We start from the raw sequence: 25,772 nt of genomic DNA, 5'->3' as shown, positions 1-25,772 counted from the left end.
CATGGAACTTCTAGGAAAGTCCTGAGGACTGCCGGGGGTTTGCCAGGACTCACCTGCTTCAACAGGGACAGTCTTCTGGTAAGACGAGGACACCGCGGCAACGTCCTCAAAGGTGGAGGCATTCTGTCGAGACACGAGCGGGGGTCAGGAGGGCCAGGTCCCCCTCTCCTGCGGCCAGCACAAGTGCTGAACTTGCTCAGGTGCTGAGCCAGCCCCAGATCCTCCTGGGGAACCAGCCCGGGCCCGGAGATCTTGTACCCACCAGCCCACACGATAACGGAGGCACAGAAAGTGTGCCAACACGCCCCGGCTGGTGACCCAAGAATCAGCATCAGAGAGGAAATGCATATGTGAGGGGAATCAGTAGGGCCAGGGGTTTTACAGCAGTAAAACTAGTACAAGAATCTAGAGTGGTGAACAAAAGCTATCACACACTCATCCAGACCCGCAGGACATACAACCCAGAGGTAAACCCCAATGCCGCCCCCTGCTGTGGGCGACTGAGACAGGTTCAACACAGGTTCACAGGGAGGGGTATGTGTGTTAGGGAGTACACGGGAAACCTCTCCATCTTCCTCTCAAATTTGAAAAAACTGCTCATAAAGGGCAGAAAAACCAAAATCCCATCTTCACAACCGTAAACCCAGCATGTCTTCCTCCTGAGGGCTCACCACCGAGGAGACCCAGTGTTTACAAGGGAGCCCAGAAGCCTCTGCTGTGTGGGGAGAGAACACAGGCCTCCCCTGCCCCCAGGATGGTCTCGGTGGCGGCCCCGCCCTGCCAGGCGCCCTCCCGGTCTCCTCTTCCGCCACCATCCTAGACATGGCCTTTGCCCACACGCTCTGCAGGCCCCCACCCCACCGGCACTGCCTGCCCTGCCTGGCAGCCCGCCCCAGCTGTCTCACCAGCCCTGCCTGCCCCCCAGTTCCCCAGCCCAGCAGGTGCCCCGACATCCACCTGGGAGGCCCTGCCCGCTCCATACCCCACCCCTTATACCCGGGGACGTTAGCACCCACCCCCAGACCCAGATGGAAGCCTGTGATCAAACCACTGATGCCGCCTTGTATCTGGGGCCCTGGCCTGGCAGGTTCTCTGAGACCCACTCTCCACCCCGCAGCCAGGGGGTTGCTGGCTACACAGCCCATCCGTGTCCCTCACCCGCCAGATCCTTGCCCAGACACTCAGGACCCACCAGATGAAACACAAAAGCCTCCCGGGGCCCGCGGGGCTCCCGAGCTGGCTTCCCACCAGCGATGTGCCGCCTCCTCCGCAGCAGGCCTGCCCGCTTCCCTGTGCCCACCTGCACTGGCAAGGAGGCCCGCCCCACACCCACACTCACAGTGCCCTGCCTCCAGGCCCTCAGCCCCCCCGCATCAGTGAGCGCCGGCTCTGCTTCCTCAGGACACTGCCCGCCGCCAGAGTCCCACGCTCGGGGCCACACACAGTCATGGGACGGGGCCCCAGGGGTCAGCCAGGAGCCTGATGGAAGGGAACTCAGCAGGGACAGGCCCTGTCATCCAGACTCCCACGGGCAGGGCAGCCGCAACCTCTGGCCACTGAGCTGACAGGTGCCCGCTGAGGGCTGCCCTGCACAGCTCGTGGGTCCACCCCTCCGATGCAGCTGGAGTTTAGACTAGACCGCCAACCACCTGACGTGCTAAGGACTGGCTGACGGAGACCCTGAAACGGGTCAGGAGGGCGCCCCGGGAGAGCCGAGAGTGGAGCTTGCAGGCACCCTGGCTCTGGGTAGACTGTCACAAGCCCCTGCAGTGGCGGAGACATTCTGGACCCGCCTTCTCCAAGACATAGCCACCACCAGGCGGCCAGAGTGACCAAGGAACTCAGCTCCCAAGGTGGTTCAAGCTCAGCCCTTTCAGCACAATCAGCCACCTGGCCGAGGGCCCCACGCCCCACTGTACAACACGACAGGGGCCGTAACCGCCTCACCGTGCGGCCTCGGGAGTCCCGAGAGGACCCCGGGACACAGGAAGGGAAGGCCAGCACTCGTGTCAGCTTCCTGCACTGCCACGGGGATGACACACACCTGCCTGGGGGGCTTCTCAAAGATGTGCCGGGCGCCCCCTCGGAGGCCAAAGACCACCCACAGAACAATGGCCGACCCCCCACCCCTCGGCAGGACACACCAAGCCCGGGAGGAGAAGCACTCACCTTATCCATCCGGTCCTTCTGCACCCCGTATTTCCCGCCGAAGCCTTTGGAGTAGTCTGCAACGTGACGACATGGCACTCAGCCCCGGGCCGAGGACCAGTGGCCGCCGACAGCAGATGCATACATGCAGATGTGGACACCACGGAAAGCGCGCCCAGAGCAACACACGAGGGCGTGACACCAAAGCCTTTGCCTGCAAGGCAAGTGGGCCTCCACCCAGGGTCTCAGCGGCAAGCAGGGGATGGGGAGGAAGCGGTGGGCATGCTCCGTGTGCTCCCGGGACGAGGGTGCGGGTGCGGACGGCAGGCAGGGCACACCTCCCAGCACAGCCTCCACCCAGCCTCGCCCGCTGTTGCCATCCTACCCTACCCAGCTTTAAAGAGAGGCTCTGAGGTGCGGTTTCTCTCATTCTTTTTAAAGAGAGAAAACCCCCATGGACATCTATCAGCCACACTTATGCCACAGCCACACAGGTCCACAAGACCGTCACACTGCCATGCAGTGTTAACACCACACAGAGCCAAGGCCATGTACATGTGGTTTGCGGGGTCAGCCCCAGGTGATTCTCTGCCTCCCTCCCTGAACACAGGCTAAGGGCCTCTCAGGACTAACACCTCTCCAACTGCATGTCCGGGTCCTGAGGGAACTGCCCTGAGCAGAAGCACATCTGTATCTGGACTCCCAGCACCACCCAGACCCTCCTGTGATTCCACTTCCTGTACCTGAGCACACACTCACACCCCTCCTGTGATTCCAGCTTCCTGTTGTGAGCACACACCCAGACCCTCCTGTGATTCCAGCTTCCTGTTGTGAGCACACACCCAGACCCTCTTGTGATTCCACTTCCTGTACCTGAGCACACACTCACACCCCTCCTGTGATTCCAGCTTCCTGTTGTGAGCACACACCCAGACCCTCCTGTGATTCCAGCTTCCTGTTGTGAGCACACACCCAGACCCTCCTGTGATTCCACTTCCTGTATGTGAGCACACACCCAGACCCTCCTGTGATTCCAGCCTCCTGTTGTGAGCACACACCCAGACCCTCCTGTGATTCCACTTCCTGTACCTGAGCACACACCCAGACCCTCCTGTGATTCCAGCTTCCTGTTGTGAGCACACACCCAGACCCTCTTGTGATTCCACTTCCTGTATGTGAGCACACACCCAGACCCTCCTGTGATTCCACTTCCTGTACCTGAGCACACACCCTGACCCTCCTGTGATTCCAGCTTCCTGTTCTGAGCACACACCCTGACCCTCCTGTGATTCCACTTCCTGTTGTGAGCACACACCCTGACCCTCCTGTGATTCCAGCTTCCTGTTGTGAGCACACACCCAGACCCTCCTGTGATTCCAGCTTCCTGTTGTGAGCACACACCCTGACCCTCCTGTGATTCCAGCTTCCTGTTCTGAGCACACACCCTGACCCTCCTGTGATTCTAGCTTCCTGTTGTGAACACACACCCTGACCCTCCTGTGATTCCACTTCCTGTACCTGAGCACACACCCTGACCCTCCTGTGATTCCAGCTTCCTGTTCTGAGCACACACCCTGACCCTCCTGTGATTCCACTTCCTGTTGTGAGCACACACCCTGACCCTCCTGTGATTCCAGCTTCCTGTTGTGAGTACACACCCTGACCCTCCTGTGATTCCAGCTTCCTGTTGTGAGTACACACCCAGACCCTCCTGTGATTCTAGCTTCCTGTTGTGAACACACACCCTGACCCTCCTGTGATTCCACTTCCTGTACCTGAGCACACACCCTGACCCTCCTGTGATTCCAGCTTCCTATTCTGAGCACACACCCTGACCCTCCTGTGATTCCAGCTTCCTGTACCTGAGCACACACCCAGACCCTCCTGTGATTCCACTTCCTGTATGTGAGCACACACCCAGACCCTCCTGTGATTCCACTTCCTGTACCTGAGCACACACCCTGACCTTCCTGTGATTCCAGCTTCCTGTTCTGAGCACACACCCTGACCCTCCTGTGATTCCAGCTTCCTGTACCTGAGCACACACCCTGACCCTCCTGTGATTCCAGCTTCCTGTACTGAGCACACACCCTGACCCTCCTGTGATTCCAGCTTCCTGTTCTGAGCACACACCCTGACCCTCCTGTGATTCCACTTCCTGTACCTGAGCATACACCCAGACCCTCCTGTGATTCCAGCTTCCTGTTGTGAGCACACACCAGACTCTCCTGTGATTCCAGCTTCCTGTACCTGAGCACACACCCAGACTCTCCTGTGATTCCAGCTTCCTGTACCTGAGCACACACCTAGAAACGTCCTGTGATTCCAGCCTCCTATACCTACTGTCTGCTTCACTGTGAAGGAGTTACACGCAAACAGGGTCATCAAAAAATAAAAACTCCAAAAAACACCCCGACAACTGAGACCCAAAAGCCATGTGGACATGCCTGCCCTATGCCCCTCTGGTCCAAGGCCAGCAGTCGCGCTGAACCAAACACATTTCTCCCGGCCTCAGAGGCAAGAAGGCGGCTTATCCCACAGTCACAACAGTTGTGCCAACAGCGAGAGTTGCCGGGGAGGCTGAGGGAGGCCAGGCGCCCGCTCCAGAGACCAGTCACCTGCAGTTCACGCTCCCTTTTACCAAGCACACACCCGAGAGGTTATAGGTGAGAAAGTGATTGGGGAAGAGTGTGCAGGGGTTCCGCTCCGCAGAGCAGTGGGGGGAATAGCCAAGCCCTGCGGTGACAGCAGTGACCAGAGGCCAAGCCTGAGGTCTGTGCTAAGCAGGGGCACGGGAAGGGAAGGAGGGGGCTGGGAAGCAACTGTGCCTTGCTGGGACCCGTGCTTGGCCAGTTTCTCCTTGTAATCAAACCCCACAGCACAGGAGTCCTGCCTCTCGGACTGAACACCAAATCTGCCTCCGAAACCAGTCTTATAATCTGAAAATCCACAGGGGACCGTGGAGAAAACAACCAAGAGAGGAAAACAAATTTGGTTAAAATCGTAGAAGGTTTGCAGGAATCAAACACAGCACTTCAAGAAAACGAGAGCCCGGTCAAGCAAGGGAGCCACAGAGCCAGCTCCCGGCGTCACCAATGGTCACAAAGGGCTCAAAAGGTTGAAGGACAAATAAAATCTGCACGGGTCAGCGAAGGCTCAAAAGCAGGCTAGGAACTATCTGTAAGCTGGCTGGGAAAAGCCATGCCAGGCCCCGAGCCTTGTCTCGAGGGTCCTGCCTGCACTGCAGACAAGAGCACGTGTCTCTGCACACATCAGAGAGACACGTCACACACACAGCCTGTCCCCAGCCCTGCGGCAGCCCTGCTCTGGACCCGCCGCCTGGGAGGGCGCAAGTCAGGCTCTGGCAGCCACTCTCCCAGGGACACAGCTCACCTCCTGGCTGGGAGCACAGAGCCGCCCCTTTAGCCACCCGTGCGGGCAGAAGCAGCCCCTTGGAAACTGCGGTGGCAGCCAGGGCTGCAGGGCACAGAGGCCTCACCGCAATCCCCCAGGGGATCACTACAGGCAGAGGGGTCTTTCCAAAGCTGAGGGAGGCAGAGGGACCCTCCCCGCCCCCCAGGGAAGACACGACACACTGCCACACAAGTTCTGCGAGGCCCGGCGCACAGGAACCTGTGAACAAGGCTGAGCTCCAGGAGGCCGCAGGGGAACGCACCTTTCTGGGACTCGTGCAGCTGGGGCTTCTCCTGGTGGTCCCAGCCGAGGGCACACTTGTCCTGTCTGTCAGTCTGCACACCAAACTTCCCCCCGAAGCCTTTCACGTAGTCTACAGACAACACAAAAGGCCACAACCGAGCATTAACAGGCAGCCTGCGTAACAGGGAGAAAGCACGTTTTCCACAAAGTTAAACACACACATCTCGCTCAACCTGTCCTTGCTCCTGTTATGTGAGTGCGCTCCAGACCTTTGGTAAAACTTCCAGTGACCTTCATTAAGAGGACCTCCCCGCACCATGTCCAGAAAATACCCTCAGCTACAATCTGGGTCTCCTGAATAAACACAGATGGGACCCCAGGCGGAAAGACCCAAGGCGTGCTGCTCAACCAGCGGGGCCTCTTCCGCACAGAGACGGGAGACTTGAGGGCCGTCACCAGCCACTCTGCTGAGGCGTCAGAGCTACAGGCTGGCCAAGGGCTGAGTTTCTTAGCTAACAGCGCTGGTTTGTATGTGCTGTTTTCAAGTTCCATGTTTAACAGCTCATCTGCCCTCAGGCCTCCTGGCCGTGTTCCGGTTCTCCACGTCTGTCCTGATTATCACCCGGCACATTAACAGCCGCTGGCTGGAGAATGAGGTAAAGCTGAGGCCACCTTTCTGGGACTCGTGCTTCTCCGTTTTGCCTTGATACTCGAAGCCGACTGCGCTCTTATCCACCTTATCCTTGTCGATACCATATTTGCCACCGAAACCTTTGGAGTAATCTGCAAACAAGAAAAAGCACTGTCACACACCGCCACAGGAACAGCAAGCAGGCTGTGAACCTCAGCAGTCTGGAAGGAAGGACTTCTATCACTCCTTCAAACAAACCAACCAAGGGTGCTTCCCTGGTGGCTCAGCGGTAAAGAATCCGCCTGTCATTGCGGGAGACATGGGTGCGATTCCAGGTCCGGGAAGATTTCCTGTGCTGCAGAGCAACTAAGCCTGTGCACCACAACTACTGAGGCGATGTTCTAGAGTCTGGAAACCGCCAGCTACCGAGTTCAAACGCTCTAGAGCCTGCGCTCTGCAACAAGACAAGCCACTGCCCTGAGAGGCCCATGCAATCACAACTAAAGTAGCCTGCTTGCCGCAACTAGAGAAAAGTCCTCACAGCAACAAAGACTCAGTGCAGCCAAAAAAAAAAAAACTAACAACAACCAGGGGGACTTCCCTGGTGGTCCAGAGGCTTAAGGCTCCATGCTCCCAAAGCAAGCAGCCCAGATTCAATCCCTGGTCAGGGATTTAGAATCCAAAAGTTGCAATAAGGATCCTAAATACAGCAACTAAGATCCCAGCAGTCAAATAAGTAAATAACTGGGGAAAAAAAAAAAACTTTAAGGCTTACTCTGAGATTGCAAATGTGGAAAACACTTAAAAATATTATTTATATGTACAGAAGAACTGCAAAAAGTAGTAAATACAGCAAATAAATAATTGCAGCATCTCTTCTTTATTCCAGAAGACAGCATGAAGACAAAGTTGACATGGAGTGTCTGAAATCAAGGATGAGCAATAGGAGCAAGCTTTTAGAAGGTCACTCAAGGCAGGGGCTTCCTTGGCAGTCCCAGCAAAACCAATGCAGGGGGCACGGGTTCAATGCCTGGTCTGGGAAGATTCCACTTGCCACAGGGCAGTTAGGCCCATTTGCCACAACTACCAAGCCTGCGTGCTGCAACTACCGAAGCCTGAGCACCTAGAGCCCACGCTCTGCAACAGGAGAAGCACCACAATGAGAAGCCCATGAACTGCAACCAAGAGCAGCCCCTGTTCACCGCAACTAGAGAAAGCCCGCGCAGATCAAGGAAGGGCAGCCAAAAATAAAACAAACACAAAGTCACCCTGCTTCCTCAACTGCAGCAGAGGTGAGATGGGGCACCTCCAAAGAAACAGAATAAATGAGGAGCACCTTCTAGGAACGTCAGTTCCGCTCAAGGCTAAGTTACTATAAACACTAGATAGCTGCTCTTACACACAGCAGGCTCCGTCACAGACCGGTGAGCGGGGACTCATCCCCACCCGGGCAGGCCCAGAGCAGCCAAGGACACCTGCGCTTCGGCCTCTGCTCCCCAGCTTCCTGGAGGCGTCGCTGTTCTTCTGCAAGGGCATCTGGGGAGAAAGCCTGGTAAAATGAACAGGATCCAACAGCAGGTCCTGATGAGCACGTGCGCACGGGACAAAGGCGTCCAGGCGTGTCCCCAGCACATGGAGGGGGGGGCCCAGCGCCGGGGCAGGCGGGCCTCGGGCAGAAGGGAAGCGACACCCTCAGGTCCAGTGGCCCTTCCCTCGGAGAGACGCCTGGTCACTGGTGCTGCCAGTGGCGGCTTTCATTTCTCGATTCTTAAAAAAATCTGGAGATTTACAAAACCATGTGAACTCTCAATTTCTATGTTGCCAATGATTCAAAAACTTGAATGCGCAGGCCAAACAAAACACACCATGCAGAAGAACCAGCCAATCTCAAGCTCTGCAGCAGGGGTCAAGCCTTTGTGTCCAACTCCACACACACGCACCTCAGTGGGCAGAGCGCTGGAACTGACCTCCAACAGGGGGCACCCCAGCGAAGGGAGGGTCAGGCTGGCTGCTAAGGACAACCCAGCAGCATCCAGCAAAACTTTAAGTTCAATATCCTTTGACTCAGCAATTCCACTGCTAGAATTTATCTTTTAAATAATCACTTTTGTACGTCAGATACAAGGACAAGAATATTCACGGAAGTCAATTCTTAACATCCAAAACTGGAAATAAGCTCAACTCCACCTTCCAGAGAGGAACAGTTCAGGGACTACACACTCTTCATACAGCGGAGAAGCGAGCAGTCATCGAAACGACGATAAACCACCTACACTGACCAGGTAAGAACAGGGATGTCCAAATACTTCAAATTAAGAGATTTGTATAAATAAAACATAAACCAACCTGCAAGGGGAGAGAGAGCTCGCTGGGCTTCAGTAAACGCACGCGCGACGAGGGGCCCTGGGCGCCCCAACAGTCAGTGGGGTGCACAGCGGCCTGCCCACCCACCTCTCTGTGACTCGTGTTTCTCCGTCTTGCCCTGGTAGTCGAAGCCCACGGCACTCTTGTCCACGCGGTCGGACTGCACGCCATACTTGCCACCGAAACCGCTCGAGTAGTCTGGGGAGACAGGGTGGCAGCGGGTAAAACGTGTCAGGGCAAAACATCACTCTGGTTAAAAGCAGCAGGACAAAAGTTTTGGGCGACAATGCACCAGGAGATAGGAACATGCGTGAAGCAGCACAAGGAGCCACCCGCCATCAGGTGTGGCGCCGGGTGTCATCTCGTGTCCCTGCAGTCTGGCCCCTTCCGACGGCTGGAGGGCAGAGGTGAGCCACAAGTTACTTTGGAAAGTAACCATTCAAATAAAGCTCAGCATATAAAGAAAGGGACATGGCCACATGGGTCTTTCCAGAAAAGACCAGAGCCTGCCAACACCCTGGGCTGGGTGGACCAGGTGGATCTGCCCCTAGAGCGTGCCCAGGCCGGCTACTTCCCTGGTCATCGAATGCCCTGCGAGAGGCGTAAGCAAAAGCAGCTCGAGTGCTTCGGGAGAGTGATGCGCTTGCACTGAGAAAGGGCTTACGAGGGAGCACAAGCTTGTGAAGACCAGCCAGCACCCTGTTCAAAACAGCGCGGACGCTATGCAAACATCAGCAAAGAAGCGGCTCTGGTTACTATCCTAAGGGGGATGTCTGCTTTGCCAACCAAGCTTAAGAATGAACTGTTCCTGAGGCAACGCTGCTCAGAGGAGGGGGAGGCAATGGGGTGACACAAGACGCCAGGGTCCATGTGCTGCCTGCCGGGGACCCCGCCACACCACACCACAACCCAGATGCCTGACGGAGAGGGCAGTGTCCTGCCCATGGCGACACCTGCGCCCTCCGGATGAGGCCTCAAGGGACAACGTGCCCCTGCCCTTCAAAAGCAGGGGGAGCTTTCTGCATCTCCCCCATCTCACCTTTCTGCGAGGCGTGTTTCTCGGTCTTCCCCTGGTACTCGAAGCCCACAGCAGACTGCAGTCACAGAAAAAGAGGAGATGCAGATTTCAATGTCTGGATCCACAATATATGTGACATTTTAAAAAACACAAAGCATGTTGTTGGTATTTTTTTATTTTTTTCTTTCCTAAGCTACTAATGCCCAAAGCACCAGTACTTTGAATTTGCACACCTTGAAACACTCACTGAAGCCTGGGGGCCGCCCCAGCCAATGAGCAAGGCGGCCCTCAATGCTATGACATAAAACGAGGGGGCTGCCGGCCCTGAGCCAGGGCTTCAGACCAGAGGAACAGCATCAGACACTCAGCACAGCCCTGGAAGTGGGTGTGAGGGGAGGCCCTCTGTCACCGTGACACAGGCAGGGACACAGAGTCCCCACTGTCCCCCGGGACACACCAAAGGCCATCCCAGGCACCAACACAGGGGTTTCTACAGCAATCGGGGGAAAACCCTTACTCTTGACCGTGCTCACCTCTTAAACAGCCCATCATCTCAGAGCATCTGTGGGGGGGGCCCTCAGGAGCCTGTGCTCGGGACCCCCACCTTGCATTCCCACAGTCCAAGGCCCCTCGGCGCCACTCCGAGACACCCAGAGGACACTCGGAGCAAGCTCAATCTACAAGGTGGGGCCCCGGCTGCCCACGACGCTTCACTCACCTGGTCCACCCTGTCCACCTGGACACCAAACTTGCCTCCAAAGCCCCGGACGGAGTCAACCTGCGAGCAGTGCTTGGAGAGCTTTGACTGATACTCATGGCCGACAGCCGACTGGAACAGGGGCAAAAGTGAAGCATCAGACGCCCACCAGCACTGCCACACTGGACCCACCCCCCCGACCCGGAGGCAGCCTGCACTTCTGCTCGGCGTGGGTGATGCAAACAGAACCACTCCACGTGGAAGCCAGCCCAGGGGGAGGTGACTCCGGGGGCATCATCGGGGCCCCCAGTCAGGTGTTCCTGAATCCTCTCCACACCAGGCTCCCCAGAAGTCACCTGAGCCCCACCCACAGGGGGCCTCCTGAGGTGCCTGGGCGTGAAAAACCAGGAGGCCAGGCCCCAACCAGCACCACAGAGCCAGCAGCCTGCCAACAACGCCTGAGACCACTTCCAGAAGACTGCCGGTGGTGATCATCATCCTCAGGTGGCCCTCCTCAAAACACATGGCCCAGGAATCGGCACAAACCAGAACACAGATGACATGCTTCAGGCACACCACACGTTCAGTGTCAACACCTGCCACACACCCAGCCCACCCAGGTATGCAGTGGGGCCTGCCACCACCTCGCCACCCCCCTGTCAGGGAAGCGGTGACCTCTCAAGGCCACGTGCTGATCGAGCAGTCCACCCCGAGCTTTCCGCTGTGTGGTCAGCAAGCCAGGGCCTGAGGCCCACATCCAGCACCGAGGTTCTTTGTTAAAGCATTCTGGAACATACCACATGTGTTCATTTACAGAAAATCTACGCCTCACTTTGTGTCAAGACAATACAGCTAGTTCAGGAGCCACCCGAGACCCTGTGGTGGCCGGGAAGCTAAAAATATTTACACCCCACACTCTGGGCGGCCCCGTGCTGCTCCAGTTGCCCAGGCCCGACCCTCAGAGTAAGGCAGCAGGCGCCCTCAGCAGAATGGACAGTGGTCACGGACCTCTTTGTGGACACTGAGGACACAGGACAGATAACTGACGCATGACCCGATGCCGGGCAAGGAGGCGGCTCGTCCAGAGCCTAAGTCCTCCTCAGGGAGTCACCCCCACCTTGGACCCCTCCTACAATAAGCGAGGGGCCTGCCGGCGCACTACCAACTCCTCTCCCACTTGTTTATCCGGAACTTCAGCGGCAGCGTTTAGGGTCCAAACCCCACAAGGTCACCACCACTGCTAACAGCTCTGCAAGCAGCTCAGGGCGCGCTTTCTTCCATAGCCAGGGAGCAAAGCAGGTTTTACTTTCCAGTCCGAAGCTGTTACTTTCTCTCCCTCCCAAGCTGGATCTGATGCCCACAGCTAACAGCTGATCCAGAGCACCACAGCTTTGGAAAACCCATGGCAGAGACCAGCCATCTGCAGCTTCGGGGGTCTCAACCAGACAACATCAACAAGGTAATGCGGAGGCAGCAGCGTGTCCAGAGGACCCCCGAGTGACCTTCATCACTAAGAAGTCAGAGAGATGTTCCACAAACACGGCCAGAATGGAAAGCTCAGCAATTCCCCCGACTTTCTGATCAAAACAGCTCTCTCCCCCAGATTGGCCTTGGTCCTACACTAACAAGACTCTGTTTCTTATCAGACAGTCAGCACCAGGCAGAGCATTGCGGGAAGGAGGGGTGACACTCGGGTCATGGGGGGCACCCCCCTCTCTCAAGCAGGTGCTGGCCCACGAGTGCCACAAGCCCTGTCATTCCGGGCTGAGTCCGATCCGGGCACAAGGGGGACGGGCTGGAATCACAGAGGAACCCGCCCCCAGCTGACACCTCAGCACAGAGTGAAGGCAACATCTCAGGTTACCCCACCTGGGAAACGCGCACCCGCTTCACTGCACACGCAGCACACCTGCTCGGGTCTACTATCCTCTCTGCAGGGCGGACACAGCCCCCAGCTGATCCAGCCCCCTCTCCAAGTACCAGCAAAGGATGCTGCACTGTTAACAGTTTCAGTCCCACCTCCTTGGACCTGCTGGTCCTCAGCGTGGTGGGCCACAGCTTGATGCCAGCAGCCAGGGTCCTCTCTGAAGGTCACCAAGTGTGGGAAGGACAGCGGGCCAGGTGGCTGACTTCCCAGCCTCAACATGAAACCAGGCGCTGAAACTCAGCTCTGGGCCGCAGATGGGAACCACTATGGCTACGCCTGAACCCCAGGTGACGCCCAGGCGGCAGCCCGGCCACCTGTGGCCTCCATCCCCGTCAGAGCCGGCCTGTGGTAGGACCTCATCTCCAGCTCCAGGCTCCCCAGCACACCACACCGCCCCACCCCAGCAACTCAGAATCTGAAGATAGCTTCCAGATACCGCAGCCCTCCTCGGCTAAGGTCAATTGAGAGAGGGTGCCTTCTGGCAAATCTCATCCTCAACAAGGGGACTCCCAACTTTTCAATGGAGGGGACGGGCCGAGAGACAACCCTGCTGACCCTGGCGAGGCCAAGTACACCAGGACCAACACCACATGGGCTGGCACTCACCTTGTCCATCCTGTCCTGCTCCACGCCAAACTTCCCTCCGTAGCCGTGCGAAGCTTTGGGTCCCGTTTCCAACTCCTTCTCCTTGAGGGTCTGGTGTTCTTGAAACACATTCTCCCGCAGCTTGTGGATGCTTGGAGGGAAGAGATGAAAGACGAACAAATCAGTCAGCCAGCCAGCCCAGACATGCGTCTGTGCACTCTGGGAGGCAGACAAGGACGTCATCTCTGCAATCTGAGAGCTTTCGTTCCCAGGTGGCTCCCCAGCCCGGCCTCCCTTGTGTTCACTTTACTGCACCTCCAGCTGCCCCCAACTCCAGCAGTTCTCGGAATCATATGCAGGTTAATGGGAAAAAAAAAGCAAGTCTAAACACACACTGTGAGTCATCTCCAAGCCCCTACAGAAGCTGGGCTATGATGTGGATGGCATTCCACCAAGTGGAGGACAGCTCCTTGGGTTCACCAGACACCTGACCCGGGACAGCCAGCAGGCAAATGGGAGACAAAGTCAACAGGCGTGCACCCGGACGACCCTAGGCCAGGAGCCCAGAGATGTGGAATACTCAGACGGTTTCTCGCCACGTGAAGCACCCCAGCTTTCCATTCAAAGGTGAAGTGAGAGGCTTTCAGAACTTAAGATGTAAAAGCCACTTTCACTTTAAGCGCTAGGAGCAGCAAGGCAGATCACTAGATGCAGCCAGAACGGGCAGGCCGGGCAGCTGTCCCCCAGGGCTGCCGAGGGCCACCTCACACCACAGCCACATCTCCACATCTGGACAGCAATCCCGGACGTGCGGCTTAGAACACCAACCAGGCCTGGCCACCTTCCGTGCCCCTGACGAGCTGGGGAAGAAGACCAGCCTCCAAGCACAGTAGAGGGATCTCAGGAAGCCAAAAGCAGTTCTGCCTCGGGTGTTCTCTGAATTCTAACCCACCCACAGACTGCCTGACCAGAGAGAGTTCCTTTCTTCTCCAATCTGCCCTCCCCAATGTGTTTTGAAACCACGGGGAACAGCAGGGCTAAGAGTCCTGCATGACAAAACCAGGTCAGCAGTCAGTCTGACCCCAGAACAGGGAACCCGAGACAGCTCCCAGCAGCAGCTCCTCCGGCCGGTCCCAGGTCCTTCTCCGAAGAGCTGCAAGATGGCAGGCTCAGCGAGTCAGGGAGGGAGGAACACTTGTGTTTAAAATGCCCGCACTGCAGACTTCACCCACTTTTCTGGATGAACGGCTGAACCCTTCTCAGCCAAGAAGAACTTCATTTCACTGCAGAGATCCTAGAGCCAAGCAAGACCAGTGCTCTATAAATGACCCAACTGGTCACAATCAGGGCAGGGGCGCACATGCCCTCACTGAGGCCAGCAGAGGCAGAAATAAAAGTCTGAGCACATTCTCAAAGGCCCTTTTATCTACACCTCCCAACAAGAAAACAAGCTGCCCCAGAGGTGGCGAGTTAAGACTGGCCAAGTCAGGGGCAATCCCTGCTTCACGCATTTCTCCTATCTCGACCTTCATGAGAACAAGAAGTTCAGGACTCAGCTCAGGGTATCCAACTGACAACAGAATAATAACATTATAACAAAATAATACAAATTAAGGAGGGGGTGTTTCTGATCTCATGTCTTCAAAGACAGCCACAGCCCATGCTTTAGAAACCTCCCATCTGCAGAGAGAACAGCTTAGGTAACTGTGTTCCTGGATGAAAACCAGACTGGAGAATCAGGAGTACAGGAGACACTGGCAATGAGAATTTTAAACCACTGAGCACGTCTGTATAGATGCACATACACAAACACCTAAGTATATATGCGTCAGACCTCATTTTCACCTACTGTGTGAACTACAAGGGACCAGACAACGCAGAAGCAGGGCCAGCGTGCAGAAGCAGGGCACTCGCGCTCACCAGCCGGGAGCATGCCCTGCCTCACCCCTTCACGTTTCAGAATGTCACCATCACACAAAGATCAAGAAGGTCTCTTACTTGATGTGCTCCTGGTGCCCAGATCCTTGCACGGTCTTGGCCCCCCATCTCTGCTCTTTCTCACTTACGTCATTCTGAAAAGAAAAATAAAGAGTACACCCCACACTCTGGACTGTGAAACATCCACCCACCCAAACATCTGGGAGGATCCACTTCAGGAGACGAGAAAGGCAGGCAGACTGGCGGCTCCTACCACGAAATCGGGGTCGGTCTCCCAGTCGTCAGCTCCCCCGTCGTCCGGGGTGATGGACACAGTGTGGCCGGCTGAGGCTTTCCACATCTGCAAGGGCAGCGTGGACGGTCACAGACGTCAGGAGAGACCTGCCCAGAGGCCCACATGGACGCTCTGCCCAAGACCCCAAAGCCCTGGACGACACGGGGGGGGGGGGGGGACTACGTGCTCAAGAGGTCCACTCATGGGACTTCCCTGGGGGTCCAGCAGCTAAGACTCCCTGCTCCCAATGCCAGGGGCCCAGGTTCAATCCCCAGTCAGGGAACTAGATTCCTGCAGGCCACAACCAAGACTTGGCGCAGCCAATTTTCTTTTTTTTTTTTCTTTAAAAGAAAAAAACGGTCACTCATAATCCCCGTGCCTGAGTGACACTGGAAGGACCCAAAGAAACCTAACATGAGAGTTCCAACACTGCAGTCACAGGGCAGAAACACACAAGAAATACTCCTGGCTTCAACTCAAGTGAGGAAATTTCCTGAAAAATAAAAAAAGTCACGTGTGCTACTTCACTCAACAGGAACCCCCCCGACTAAGTCTCCTGACAACAGTGTTGTCCAACACTGGGAACGTGATGTCGCCAATAGTAAAGTCTGCTGTATTTTATCACAATTTTTTTTTAAAGCATCCATTTTGACTTAAGAATAATTACTTGAAACCTAACAATGATTTTCGTAACTTAGACTCTGACAAGTCAATAAATCATTCACGGGCTGCTTTGCCATCTACTTGGGGAAACACAGAGCACACAGAATGCCAACTTCTGTGCTGGGCCTCCTCAGCAGGGCCCTGAAACTCTGTAACTTATCAGCTTGGAGAACAGTGACACAGCCTAACAGCCAAACCACACTGCTCTTTCCATAACTGCAAAGGCAAAACCTAGCCTTTCAGGACTTCAATAGAAAGCAATGAGAAGAACGGTTCTGTTCTCCCCAGAAGTCCCCATAAAACTGCTCACAGGCCAGGAAGCAACTGAAGGCTTGTTTTCACTCAACCAGAAGCCCCAGCCCTGGTGTCTGAGCTGAGGACACTGCTCGTCTCGCTTGGTGGGGCCACAGGCTCTGTGTGGATCCAGACGGGACAGGAGCCCAACGCAGGTCTGAGACCCCCCCCAGGCCGGGTCCCCCTGCACCCCTGGCTCTGCTGGGTCACAAGTCCAAGGTGGTGGCAGGGGTGGATCGAGGGGCACAGCTCTCAGATTCCCAGACTGGACTCCTGCCACGTCACACGGGCAGGGAAGCATGTGCCACCTGGTGGGCAGGACCAACACAGTCCCCTGGACACTGTCCCACTGGGACCCTTGCTCCCCTCTGACTAGGTGAAGCAAGGCAGGAAGTGCCTTTGGACACCATCTTCGAGAGCCGACAGACCAGGTCCAGCCACGGTGGGCACAACCAGCGTGCCTATTCACAGATGGAGACACAGCTGCCTGAAAGCCAAAAGCTCTGCCCAAAGCCTCTGCTTCCCCGAGTCAAGACTGCCTGTGGCACCACACTGGCCTGAGAAGGGGCCGCCCGCCCACAGGACTCCAGGTGCCTAGTGGTCTCCTCAGCCAGTGAGGGGACGGCCAGTCATGCAGAAGGACGGGGTCTCCAGCGAGACTCACTCCCAACCCAAGGCCAGGGTGAAAGCCACATCCTGGCCTGTGGTTTCTCCACGCTGGCAGCACAGAGGTTGCAGGGCCCACTCTCCACCCGTCGCTCCAGAAGCCAGCCTCTCTCGTGGGCAGGTGAGCACTGGCTGGCTCGCCCCAGCATCAGAGCCACGGGCTCCCCACTCCCACGGAACAGGAAGAAGGGGCCAGGGGGCTGCCAGGCCAGGGTGGGGGGTGCCCCAGGTCCTCCACTCCAGGGTCTTGTGGAATCCCCTCCGCTTTCTAGACCACAGGCAACACTGAAATTGACTTCTTCTTTCAAATAAGAAAATTTCCTCCCAGAAAGTTATCGTCCCTATCTCCGCAAACCCAGGGAGAGAACACCCCTCGCATTCCTTGTCAAAGGGGTTTCCCTGCCCGCCCAGTGGAGCACATGAGCAGGCTCACAGTGCACAAACCTTTCCTCTCCAGGTGCAGATGCGAGACGCTCACAAGACTCTGCTGAAAACGCAGTAATCCAACGAGGAATTCCCAGGCATTGGGGAGAGCTTCTGTCTGTAAAAAGATTAAGAGTAAAAAGCTCAGAAGGATATGTGCTGACAAGCACCCTGGGCACATCTTTATGTGCTCAGATCCTTTTAGAATACCTCTGAAATCCTCCCCAGCATAACAAGGTTTTGTAAAGAAATGTGAAAAGAGGGTGGGAAGATTTGCATTTCTCTAATCAAAGAGTTCAACTGACTTTCAGCCAGTGAGAAACTACAGGAAATAAAGAAGTTCCATCCGATTTACAACTGTATGAAGTTTCTTCTTAATGCAAACAGAAATCATTGCCTCAATTATTAGCATACATTTTTGTTTGCCAAAATCCTGAGAGCTTTCCATTTCTGGTTCATCCTAATTTATTCTGCAATAAAATTCTGTTACTCTGGGTGTGTATTTATATATATATATAGCTCCCCCAGTGGCTCAGACAATAAAGAAGCTGCCTGCAATGTGGGAGACCCAGGTTCGATCCCTGGATGGGGAAGATTCCCTGAAAAAAGGAATGGCAACCCACTCCAATATTCTTGCAGGCAGAATTCCATGGACAGAGGAGACTGGCGGGCTACAGTCCATGGGGTCACAGAGTCGGACATGACTGAGTGACTAGCACTCTCAAACTTCCACATACACATGTACACATGAGAAGCACTTCCCAAAGGGATGGTGACATGGCTGGGCTAGAACTGAGAGCAGTGACAGCTATCGGAACGTGAAGAACGGGAGCAAAGAAGCAAGCTGCATCTCTAACGAACGAGTAGGGTTACTTCATAAGACCAAGACTCCAATTCTGCGACCCACCAGCTCGGCAGCTCTTCCCTAAGACCACACGATAGCTCTGACTAGACACGGCACTGCTAGACATTACAGATGACTAGAACCCCCTTGTTCCCCAGAACAGACTAGTCACAGGCATACATTGTCTGTGCTGACGGGTTGCCTGGCATGCATTAGCAACCAGACAGAAGATGCTCTGCTGGCCTTCCTCAATTCTGCCTTTAGAAATCCTAAATTGTGTAGGTTGCTTAACATTCTGGGTTATCACCCAGCATCTATGAAAATCTTCCCAAGGGTAGTGAGTGATAGGTTCAAATCTATAATAATCTATTCCCTCTCAATATTTTTAATTAAAAAAAATCATGAAAGCTACTCTTTGAAAAACTGAGAAACTTTTGTTTTTTTGATCCAAAGATAATGCCTCTGAACCCCTACCTCATACCACACACAAAAATTAACTGGAAAAAAACAGATAAAAAAACCTAAGTGTTTGAACTAAAACTACTGAATTCTTAGAAAAAAGCAAGAATAGATTCTCATCACCTTGAATTTGACAAGACCTTAGACGTGACATCAAAAGCACAAGTGAAAACAGAAAAAAATAAATTGGACAAAATTTTAAACTTTTTGCTTCAAAAAAAAGACACCCATCAAAGTGAACACAATTTAAAGAATGCGAGACACTATTTTCAAATCATCTATCCAGAATATATAAAGAACTCTTAACCACATTTTTAAATGGTGGAAGGATCTGAATAGACATTTCTCCAAAGACATACGAATGGATGATAAGCTTGTGAAAGACAGTATCACTAAACATCAAGGGAATGCATATCAAAGCCGACTTTTGAGATACCATTCCACACATTCTAGGGTGGCTACCATCCAAAAAACAGACAAGAAGTTTGGTGAGGGTGTGCAGAAATCAGAAGGCTCTTAGGCTGCTGGTGGAAATGTTAAACGGAAGAATCTGGCAGTTCTTCAAAAGGTTAAACACAGAGGTGCCATATATCCCTGAAACTCCACTCCTAGGTATATAGAAAATTTATTCACAGAGCATCACTCCTAACAGCCCAAAGTGAAAATAACCCAATATCTACAAGACACCCAGCAAGTGGTCTATCCATTCAATGGAATGCTACTAATATGTGACGATAAAAGGAGTAAAGTACTGACACCCATTACAACATGGATGACTCTTAAAAATCTTAATACTAAGAGAAGAAGCCGGACACAGAAGACTATATATCACACAGGCCCATTTCTATGAGTGGCCAGATCTGGTAAGTCTACGGAGAGAAAAAGTAGAATAGTGGTTGCCTAGTGTTGGGGATGAGGGAACCTGAGAAGGTTTCTCTGAGGTGATGAAACCACCGACGCTGAGTTAGCCGTCCACTTGCCCACCCTCTCCAGTGTAGCAGAGCAAACAGGTCTCACAAGGCCCACTCTCCACAACACCATTCCTCAGAGGCCTCCCCTCCCACCCCTGCCTCCTGCACAGTGAAAGACAAGCCCCCTGAGGGACAAGGGCCCCAGGACAGGGCCCACTGTCACACAAGGCAGGCCCCAGGGCTCCCAACTGTCTCTCAACCATGCGCTCCCCCAGCCCCTGCACACTGTACTGACCAAAGGTCCGAATCACCCATGACTCCATCCAAGTTAATCTTTTTAAAGATGTGTCTCTCAAAAATGCTTCCAATAAAAGGTCGTGAGGGACACACTGCCAGTTACTGAGGGGGCTGTGGAGCAGAACATAAAGGACAACCTCCCACACCCCTCCTCGCTCCTCTCTCGGGTCTGGGAACAGTTTCAGCCTCTGGCACCAGCGCAGTGACTCACCCGCCGCCGTCAGGCCCTGCCCAGCACCGGCCAGCGGGGCGGCGGGGCGAATCACGAGGTCGGCCCCAGCGGGTTAAGCCCCCACGGAGCTCCGGGGGCCAGGTCACCGCGGAGCCCAGCGGGGCGCTGGCCCGGGACGCCTTGGAGCTCCGTCCAGCGGGAAGTGGGTTCCTCACTCCGCTCCCAGGGGCCCGACGGGGCCAGCTTCCACGGGAAGGAAGCACTGTCCCCTCGCCCCAGACCCTCTGCAGGGGCACCAAGCTTGCACCAGAGTGACTCCCTTCCAGGTGACTCCCAGCTCGCACCCAGAGGAGGGGCTGTTCCCAATCCAGAGCCGCTCCACTCTGCTGCGCCGGTCGCTGCATTTCCACTGACCTGATTGCAACATCTCCCCGTAGGTGTGGGCCCGGGAGCTGGGAGCAGCGGCCCGCCCTGCCGTTGGGAGACCCCGGCCCCTCCCCCTCGGCCCGACGCCCCCTGACCTCCGGAGTCCGGGACTCCCCCTTCCGGTAGGACTCCTCTCAGTCCCTAAACCCTCTCTGCTCTCCGTCCCCTCCCCCTAACGCTCCAGGTCCTGGACCCCCTCCCCGGCGGTCCTCGCTCTTCCCAGGACCCTCTGGACCCTTGTCCCCCTTCCCCTAAACACTCGGGGCCAGGCCTCTCCGCGCCCCCCGCCCCCTTGCCCCTTCCTCCCGACCCCCAGGTCCTGCACCCCTCCTGTAGAGCCCCTCTCCTATCCTAGACGCCCCCCTCAAACCTCTGGCCCCTTCCTCCCAGGAACCCGGGCATTCGCCCCTTCCCCTCAGCCACCCGGCCCCTTCCCCTCAGCCCCCGGCGCCCTTCCCCTCAGCCGCCCGGCCCCTTCCCCTCAGCCGCCCGGCCCCTTCCCCTCAGCCCCCCAGCGCCCTCCCTCAGGCCGGTCCCCTTCCCCTCAGCCTCCCGGCCCCTTCCCCTCAGGCCGGTCCCCTTCCCCTCAGCCCCCGGCCCCTTCCCCTCAGCCCCCCGGCGCCCTCCCTCAGGCCGGTCCCCTTCCCCTCAGCCCCCGGCCCCTTCCCCTCAGCCCCCCGGCGCCCTCCCTCAGGCCGGTCCCCTTCCCCTCAGCCACCCGGCCCCTTCCCCTCAGCCACCCGGCCCCTTCCCCTCAGCCCCAGGCGCCCTTCCTCAGGCCCGGCCCCTTCCCCTCAGCCGCCCGGCCCCTTCCCCTCAGCCCCCGGCCCCTTCCCCTCACCCCCCGGCCCCTTCCCCTCAGCCCCCGGCGCCCTTCCCCAGGCCCGGCCCCTTCCCCGCAGCCCCCGGCCCCTTCCCCGCAGCCCCCCGGCGCCCTCCCTCAGGCCCGGCCCCTTCCCTCAGCCCCCGGCCCGCCCATCCCCTTCTCTGACCTCGGCCCCCAGCCCCGGGAAGCCTCGCCCGCGCTCCCCCCGCGCGCGAAACCGCGAGCGGAAATGCGGCGAGACCGCCGCGGCCGCCGCTTCCTTCCCGTTTCGGGACCTGGCTGCGCCCGGGGACCGCAGCTGAGGAACCGGCCCGCTCCCCCGCCCGGCGAAGGCCGAGCTCGCTCACCGCCGACTGGGGTCGGTCTGGTCCGGCCCGGCACTGCCCAGCCTCCGCCGCGCCCGCAGCTCCCAGGCGCCCCGCTCCACTTCCGGTTCCGCGGACGGGGGCGGGGCCGCATCCGGGTCCCCGAGGCTCCGCCCCCGCCGGCTCGCCCCGGCCCCCGCCGGGTCCGCGGATCTTGCGGCTCCCTTGTCCACGTGGCGCCAGCAATGCCCACCCCTGGCGCAGGCGCCAGCTCCGGCCGGTGCCCGCCTGCGGAGCCTGCCTAAAAGTGAGATGACGCTGAAGGATAAATTTACGGAACGCCCGCTGTGTGCGGACCAGACTGTGCTCACAGTACTGGATTCACAGCACCGCCGGAGGGGACAAAGGGCGACCGAGCGGGAAAGGGCACAGTGCCAGGTTCTCTGAGCACTGAGGACGCAGGAGTAAAAGGGACGGCCAGTCACCTGAGAGGAAGAGGTGACTGTTCCTCCGTTCATGCGTCCATCCATTACCTGTCCGTACATCATCCATCCATCCATCGTCTCCTTCCCTTTTCCTCCAGTCAATCATCCAACCACCCGCCAGGCTCGTCGTCCAGAGAAAGCCGGATGCGTATCAGGAGTAGAGGTCAGCAGAATAAACGTAGACTGTGCCCTTAGAGACCTTTCAACCTAGAAGAGGAGTCAGACATTAATCAAATAGATATGTACTAAGGAAATAAGACAGATGCTCTAGAAAATGTCAAGGTTAGATTGGAGAGATGGTAGGACCCCAAATCCTTCAGCAGGTCAGAGGCTTCTTCCAACGATTAACATTTGAGCTGATACATGATAGCCAAATAGAAGTAAACAAGGAAAGAAGGAAAGAATTTTCCAGGCAAGAAAAGAGTCTATGCAAAGGCTCTGAGGCAAGAAAAGAATGAGGTCCTCTGTGCTCTGAGAAAAACTTGGAGAGTAGACCTTCAGATCATTAGATATTTTCAGGAGAAGACTTTCTGAACCTAATTTCTTTCATCTTTTCATACCTAATTTAGTTCACTCAGTCGTGTCCAATTCTTTGCGACCCCATGAACTGCAGCACTCCAGGCCTCCCTGTCCATCACCAGCTCCCGTAGTACACCCAAACCCATGTCCATTGAGTCAATGATGCCATCCAACCATCTCATCCTCTATCGTCCCCTTCTCCTCCTGCCCTCAATCTTTCCCAGCATCAGGGTCTTTTCCAATAAGTCAGCTCTTCACGTCAGGTGGCCAAAGTATTGGAGTTTCAGCTTCAACATCAGTTCTTCCAATGAACACCCAGGACTGATGTCCTCTAGGATGGACTGGTTGGATCTCCTTGCAGTCCAAGGGGACTCTCAGGAGTCTTCTCCAACACCACAGTTCAATAGCATCAATTCTTTGGCACTCAGCTTTCTTTATAGTCCAACTCTCACATCCATACATAACCACTGGTCTTTCCAGTGGTTCATACCCAGAAAAGTACTAAATTTATTAACAGGCGCATCTGTTCTTTGTGACTAGCACAGTCCTGTGCCAAAGTGTGTATTTGACTTCACATACACACCCTTTACTTAAAGTGGTGTATATATACTGACTTCCCTCCCCACTTCAGAGCAGTTCCTCAAAGATACTTAAAAGGCTGCCTTCTGGGCTTTAGTACTCACTTTGCCCCAAACTCACAACTCTCCCAATTTTTTTCAATCATCACCACCAAGGAGTTAGCTTGATGCCTGACCGCACACAGCGTTCACTGTCATAACGATGGACGTGAAAACACTTGCGTTTTATCTGTCTGGCCTCAATGCTTTGGATGCACATCCCATTCTTTCCTGCCTCCGTGCCTTGCTGGAATCCCTCCCTCTTCCTCAACGGCCTTCCTACCTTTTTATGTCCTTACCTTGCTCACTCCTCAACCTCCAGCTCAGAAGCCATCTCTCCAGCATCTCTTCTTGGAGCTCATGGGCATCTCAAAAGAACCAAGTTCACAGCCTATTCTCACTCTCCCACTGCAGTCTTGGTGCGTTTCCTCCCCCACCCTCCAACCCTCACCACCATCCCTCCCACCACCCCACCCCTCCAGGGCATCACAGAGTACCAAGCTGAGCTCCATGCATTATACAGCAGCTGCCCGTCAGCTCTCTAAAATAAAAAAAAATCCATACTTTAGAATGGGAAAAAGGGATGATTAGATATTCTTTTAAGAGAACACTTAAGGCTCCGATAATCACGATTCTTTGGGATATGTGGCTTTAAAATAAAAAAAAATTTTCGCCTAGATTATTCCACTCCTCCATAGAGGTAGACGTTAACCTGCAGAAAACAGACAGCGATGCAAATAATTCTTGTCCGTAGAAAGGCCCATTAGCTGTGTCCAGTAAGATACAGCTGACAATGCCCCGTGGATAGACCGTTTTTTTGCAAATTCATTTCCGCATTCCTGTCACTTCTCCTTTGAACAAGTTGTAACCTCTTAGTGCTTCATTTATTATTAAGTGAAATAAAATCTTTGATATGCATTCATTTTATATGTGTAGAAAATCGTGATTTTTATCTTTTAAAAAATTATCCTTTCACCTCTGACATCGCCTTCCCCACCCATACCCCCATCCATCCTCAAACCTGACAATTTAACTTTATAAATGTATCTTGTGTCTACTCACTTCTCTCCATCTTACTTGCCACCACCAGTTTGCCTGAACTGTCCATCCCAGGCTCCTACCTGGCTCTCTTCCGATTCATTCTCGACTCAGAAGCCTGAGGGATTTCATTACAATACAAACTGTATGATTTCTACCCCCTGCTTAACCTCTTCCAAGGACTTCCCACTTTTTTTTTTTTTTTTTTTAATATTTACTTATTTGGCTGCGCTGGGTCTTACTTGCTGCATATAGGATCACTGATGTTCACTCCAGTATGCAGGATCTTTTTTTTTTTTTTTAATTTTGGCATGCAGAATCTAGTTCCCTGACCAGGGATCAAACTCAGGCCCCCTGCATTGGGAGTGCAGAGTCCTAGCCAGTGGACCATCAGGGAAGTCCCCCCATTTCTTCGAGAAAAAAGACCCAGGTCCTTGCAGTGCCCTCCCACTTTCTACCTGACCTGGCTCCATCTCACCCACTGCCCCGCTCCGTCACCACACTTCTGTGGCACTGAACTTCCTCCACGGAGTGAGGAACAAAGTGGATCTTGTTGTATGAATGAGGTTACTTTGGAAAGCACCTAAGGATGGGGCTGGTGGCCAGGACAACCTTCTATGTGACTGAAGAGCTGGAAATTCAGTCCCACCCTGGATCCCTGGGGAGGGGAAAAGAGAAGGACTGAGGGTTAAATTCATCACCAATGGCCAATGAGTTCATCAATCATGGGTGTGTGATGAGCCCTCCATAAAGACCCACAAGGACGGGTTCCGGGAACTTCCGGTTTGGTGAACATGTGCAGATTGGGGGAGAGCGGTGCTCAGACAGCATGGGAGCTCTGAACCCCTCCTCACACTTGCCCTGTGCCTCTCTTCCATCTGGCAGATCCTGAGTTTATAACCTTTTAAAATCAACCTGTGATCTAGTAAGTAACATGTTTCCCTGAGTTCTCTGAGCTGTCTGGCAAATTCACCAACCCTAAGGAGGTTATTAGAACCGGACATGGAACAACTGACTGGTTCAAAATTGGGAAAGGAGTACAAGGCGGTATATAGTCACCTTGTTTATTTAACGTCTAGGCAGAGTGAAAGTGAATGTGAATTCGCTCAGTCCTGTCCGACTCTCTGCGACCCCATGGACTGCCAGGCTCCTCCAGTTTTTCCAGGCAAGAATACTGGAGTGGGTTGCCATTTCCTTCTCCAGAGGATCTTTCCTACCCAGAGATTGAACCTGGGTCTCCCATATTGTAGGCAGATGCTTTACCGTCTGAGTCACCTTAGTCTTCTATGCAGAGTACATATGCGAAATGTTGGGCTGAATGAATTACAAGCTGGAATGAAGATTGCAGGGAGAAATATCAACAACCTCAGAAATGCAGATGATACCACTCTAATGGCAGAAAGCAAAGAGGAACTAAAGAGCCTCTTGATGAGGGTGGACGAGGAGAGTGAAAAAGCTGGCTTAAAACTCAAAATTCAAAAAGCTAAGATCCCGTCACTTCATGGCAAATAGAAGGGGAAAAAGTGGAAACACTGGCAGATTTCCATGGGCTCCAAAATCACTGCAGACAGTGACTACAGCCATGAAA

General features: G+C 54.9%; 2 protein-coding genes across 5 annotated transcripts in view; both read right to left on the bottom strand.

The window, feature by feature from the left end:
* CTTN (cortactin) overlaps nt 1-21,709 on the bottom strand; it is a 28,098-nt gene extending 6,389 nt beyond the window's left edge. Inside the window, exons 1-13 of one of the 4 annotated variants that reach the window (XM_065937969.1) lie at nt 21,568-21,709; nt 17,307-17,403; nt 15,219-15,305; nt 15,026-15,099; nt 13,049-13,178; nt 10,537-10,647; nt 9,840-9,894; nt 8,888-8,998; nt 6,478-6,588; nt 5,825-5,935; nt 4,977-5,087; nt 2,170-2,225; nt 54-123 (exon numbers count right to left, since the gene is read on the bottom strand). In XM_065937969.1, coding sequence (XP_065794041.1) covers nt 54-123; nt 2,170-2,225; nt 4,977-5,087; nt 5,825-5,935; nt 6,478-6,588; nt 8,888-8,998; nt 9,840-9,894; nt 10,537-10,647; nt 13,049-13,178; nt 15,026-15,099; nt 15,219-15,305 — 1,027 coding nt within the window. In that variant the 5' untranslated portion in view covers nt 17,307-17,403; nt 21,568-21,709. Of the gene's footprint in view, nt 1-53; nt 124-2,169; nt 2,226-4,976; nt 5,088-5,824; nt 5,936-6,477; nt 6,589-8,887; nt 8,999-9,839; nt 9,895-10,536; nt 10,648-13,048; nt 13,179-15,025; nt 15,100-15,218; nt 15,306-17,306; nt 17,404-20,007; nt 20,307-21,386; nt 21,526-21,567 lie in introns of those variants that run through there. The other 3 variants (XM_065937971.1, XM_065937972.1, XM_065937973.1) reach the window with 3 other exon arrangements.
* Nucleotides 2,232-4,648, bottom strand: LOC136168693 (uncharacterized). The gene is made up of 3 exons (XM_065936406.1): nt 4,640-4,648; nt 3,315-4,454; nt 2,232-3,227 (listed from the first exon to the last, which is right to left on the bottom strand). The coding sequence occupies exons 1-3, from the start codon at nt 4,646-4,648 to the stop codon at nt 2,904-2,906; spliced, it is 1,473 nt and encodes a 490-aa protein (XP_065792478.1). The 3' UTR covers nt 2,232-2,903.
* Nucleotides 21,710-25,772: the final 4,063 nt, after the last annotated feature.

Source organism: Muntiacus reevesi, chromosome 5, assembly GCF_963930625.1.
Source record: "Muntiacus reevesi chromosome 5, mMunRee1.1, whole genome shotgun sequence".
NCBI lineage: Eukaryota > Metazoa > Chordata > Mammalia > Artiodactyla > Cervidae > Muntiacus > Muntiacus reevesi.
Note: the sequence above shows the minus strand (reverse complement) of the source record. Positions and strands in the feature narration are given on the sequence as shown.

What these genes read in the sequence shown, in the direction of transcription:
- LOC136168693 (XM_065936406.1), bottom strand. An exon ending in TGTGTGCTCACATACAGGAA is followed by an intron (nt 3,228 to 3,314) that starts GTGGAATCACAA and finishes AGGTACAGGAAG; the next exon opens with TGGAATCACAGGAGGGTCTG.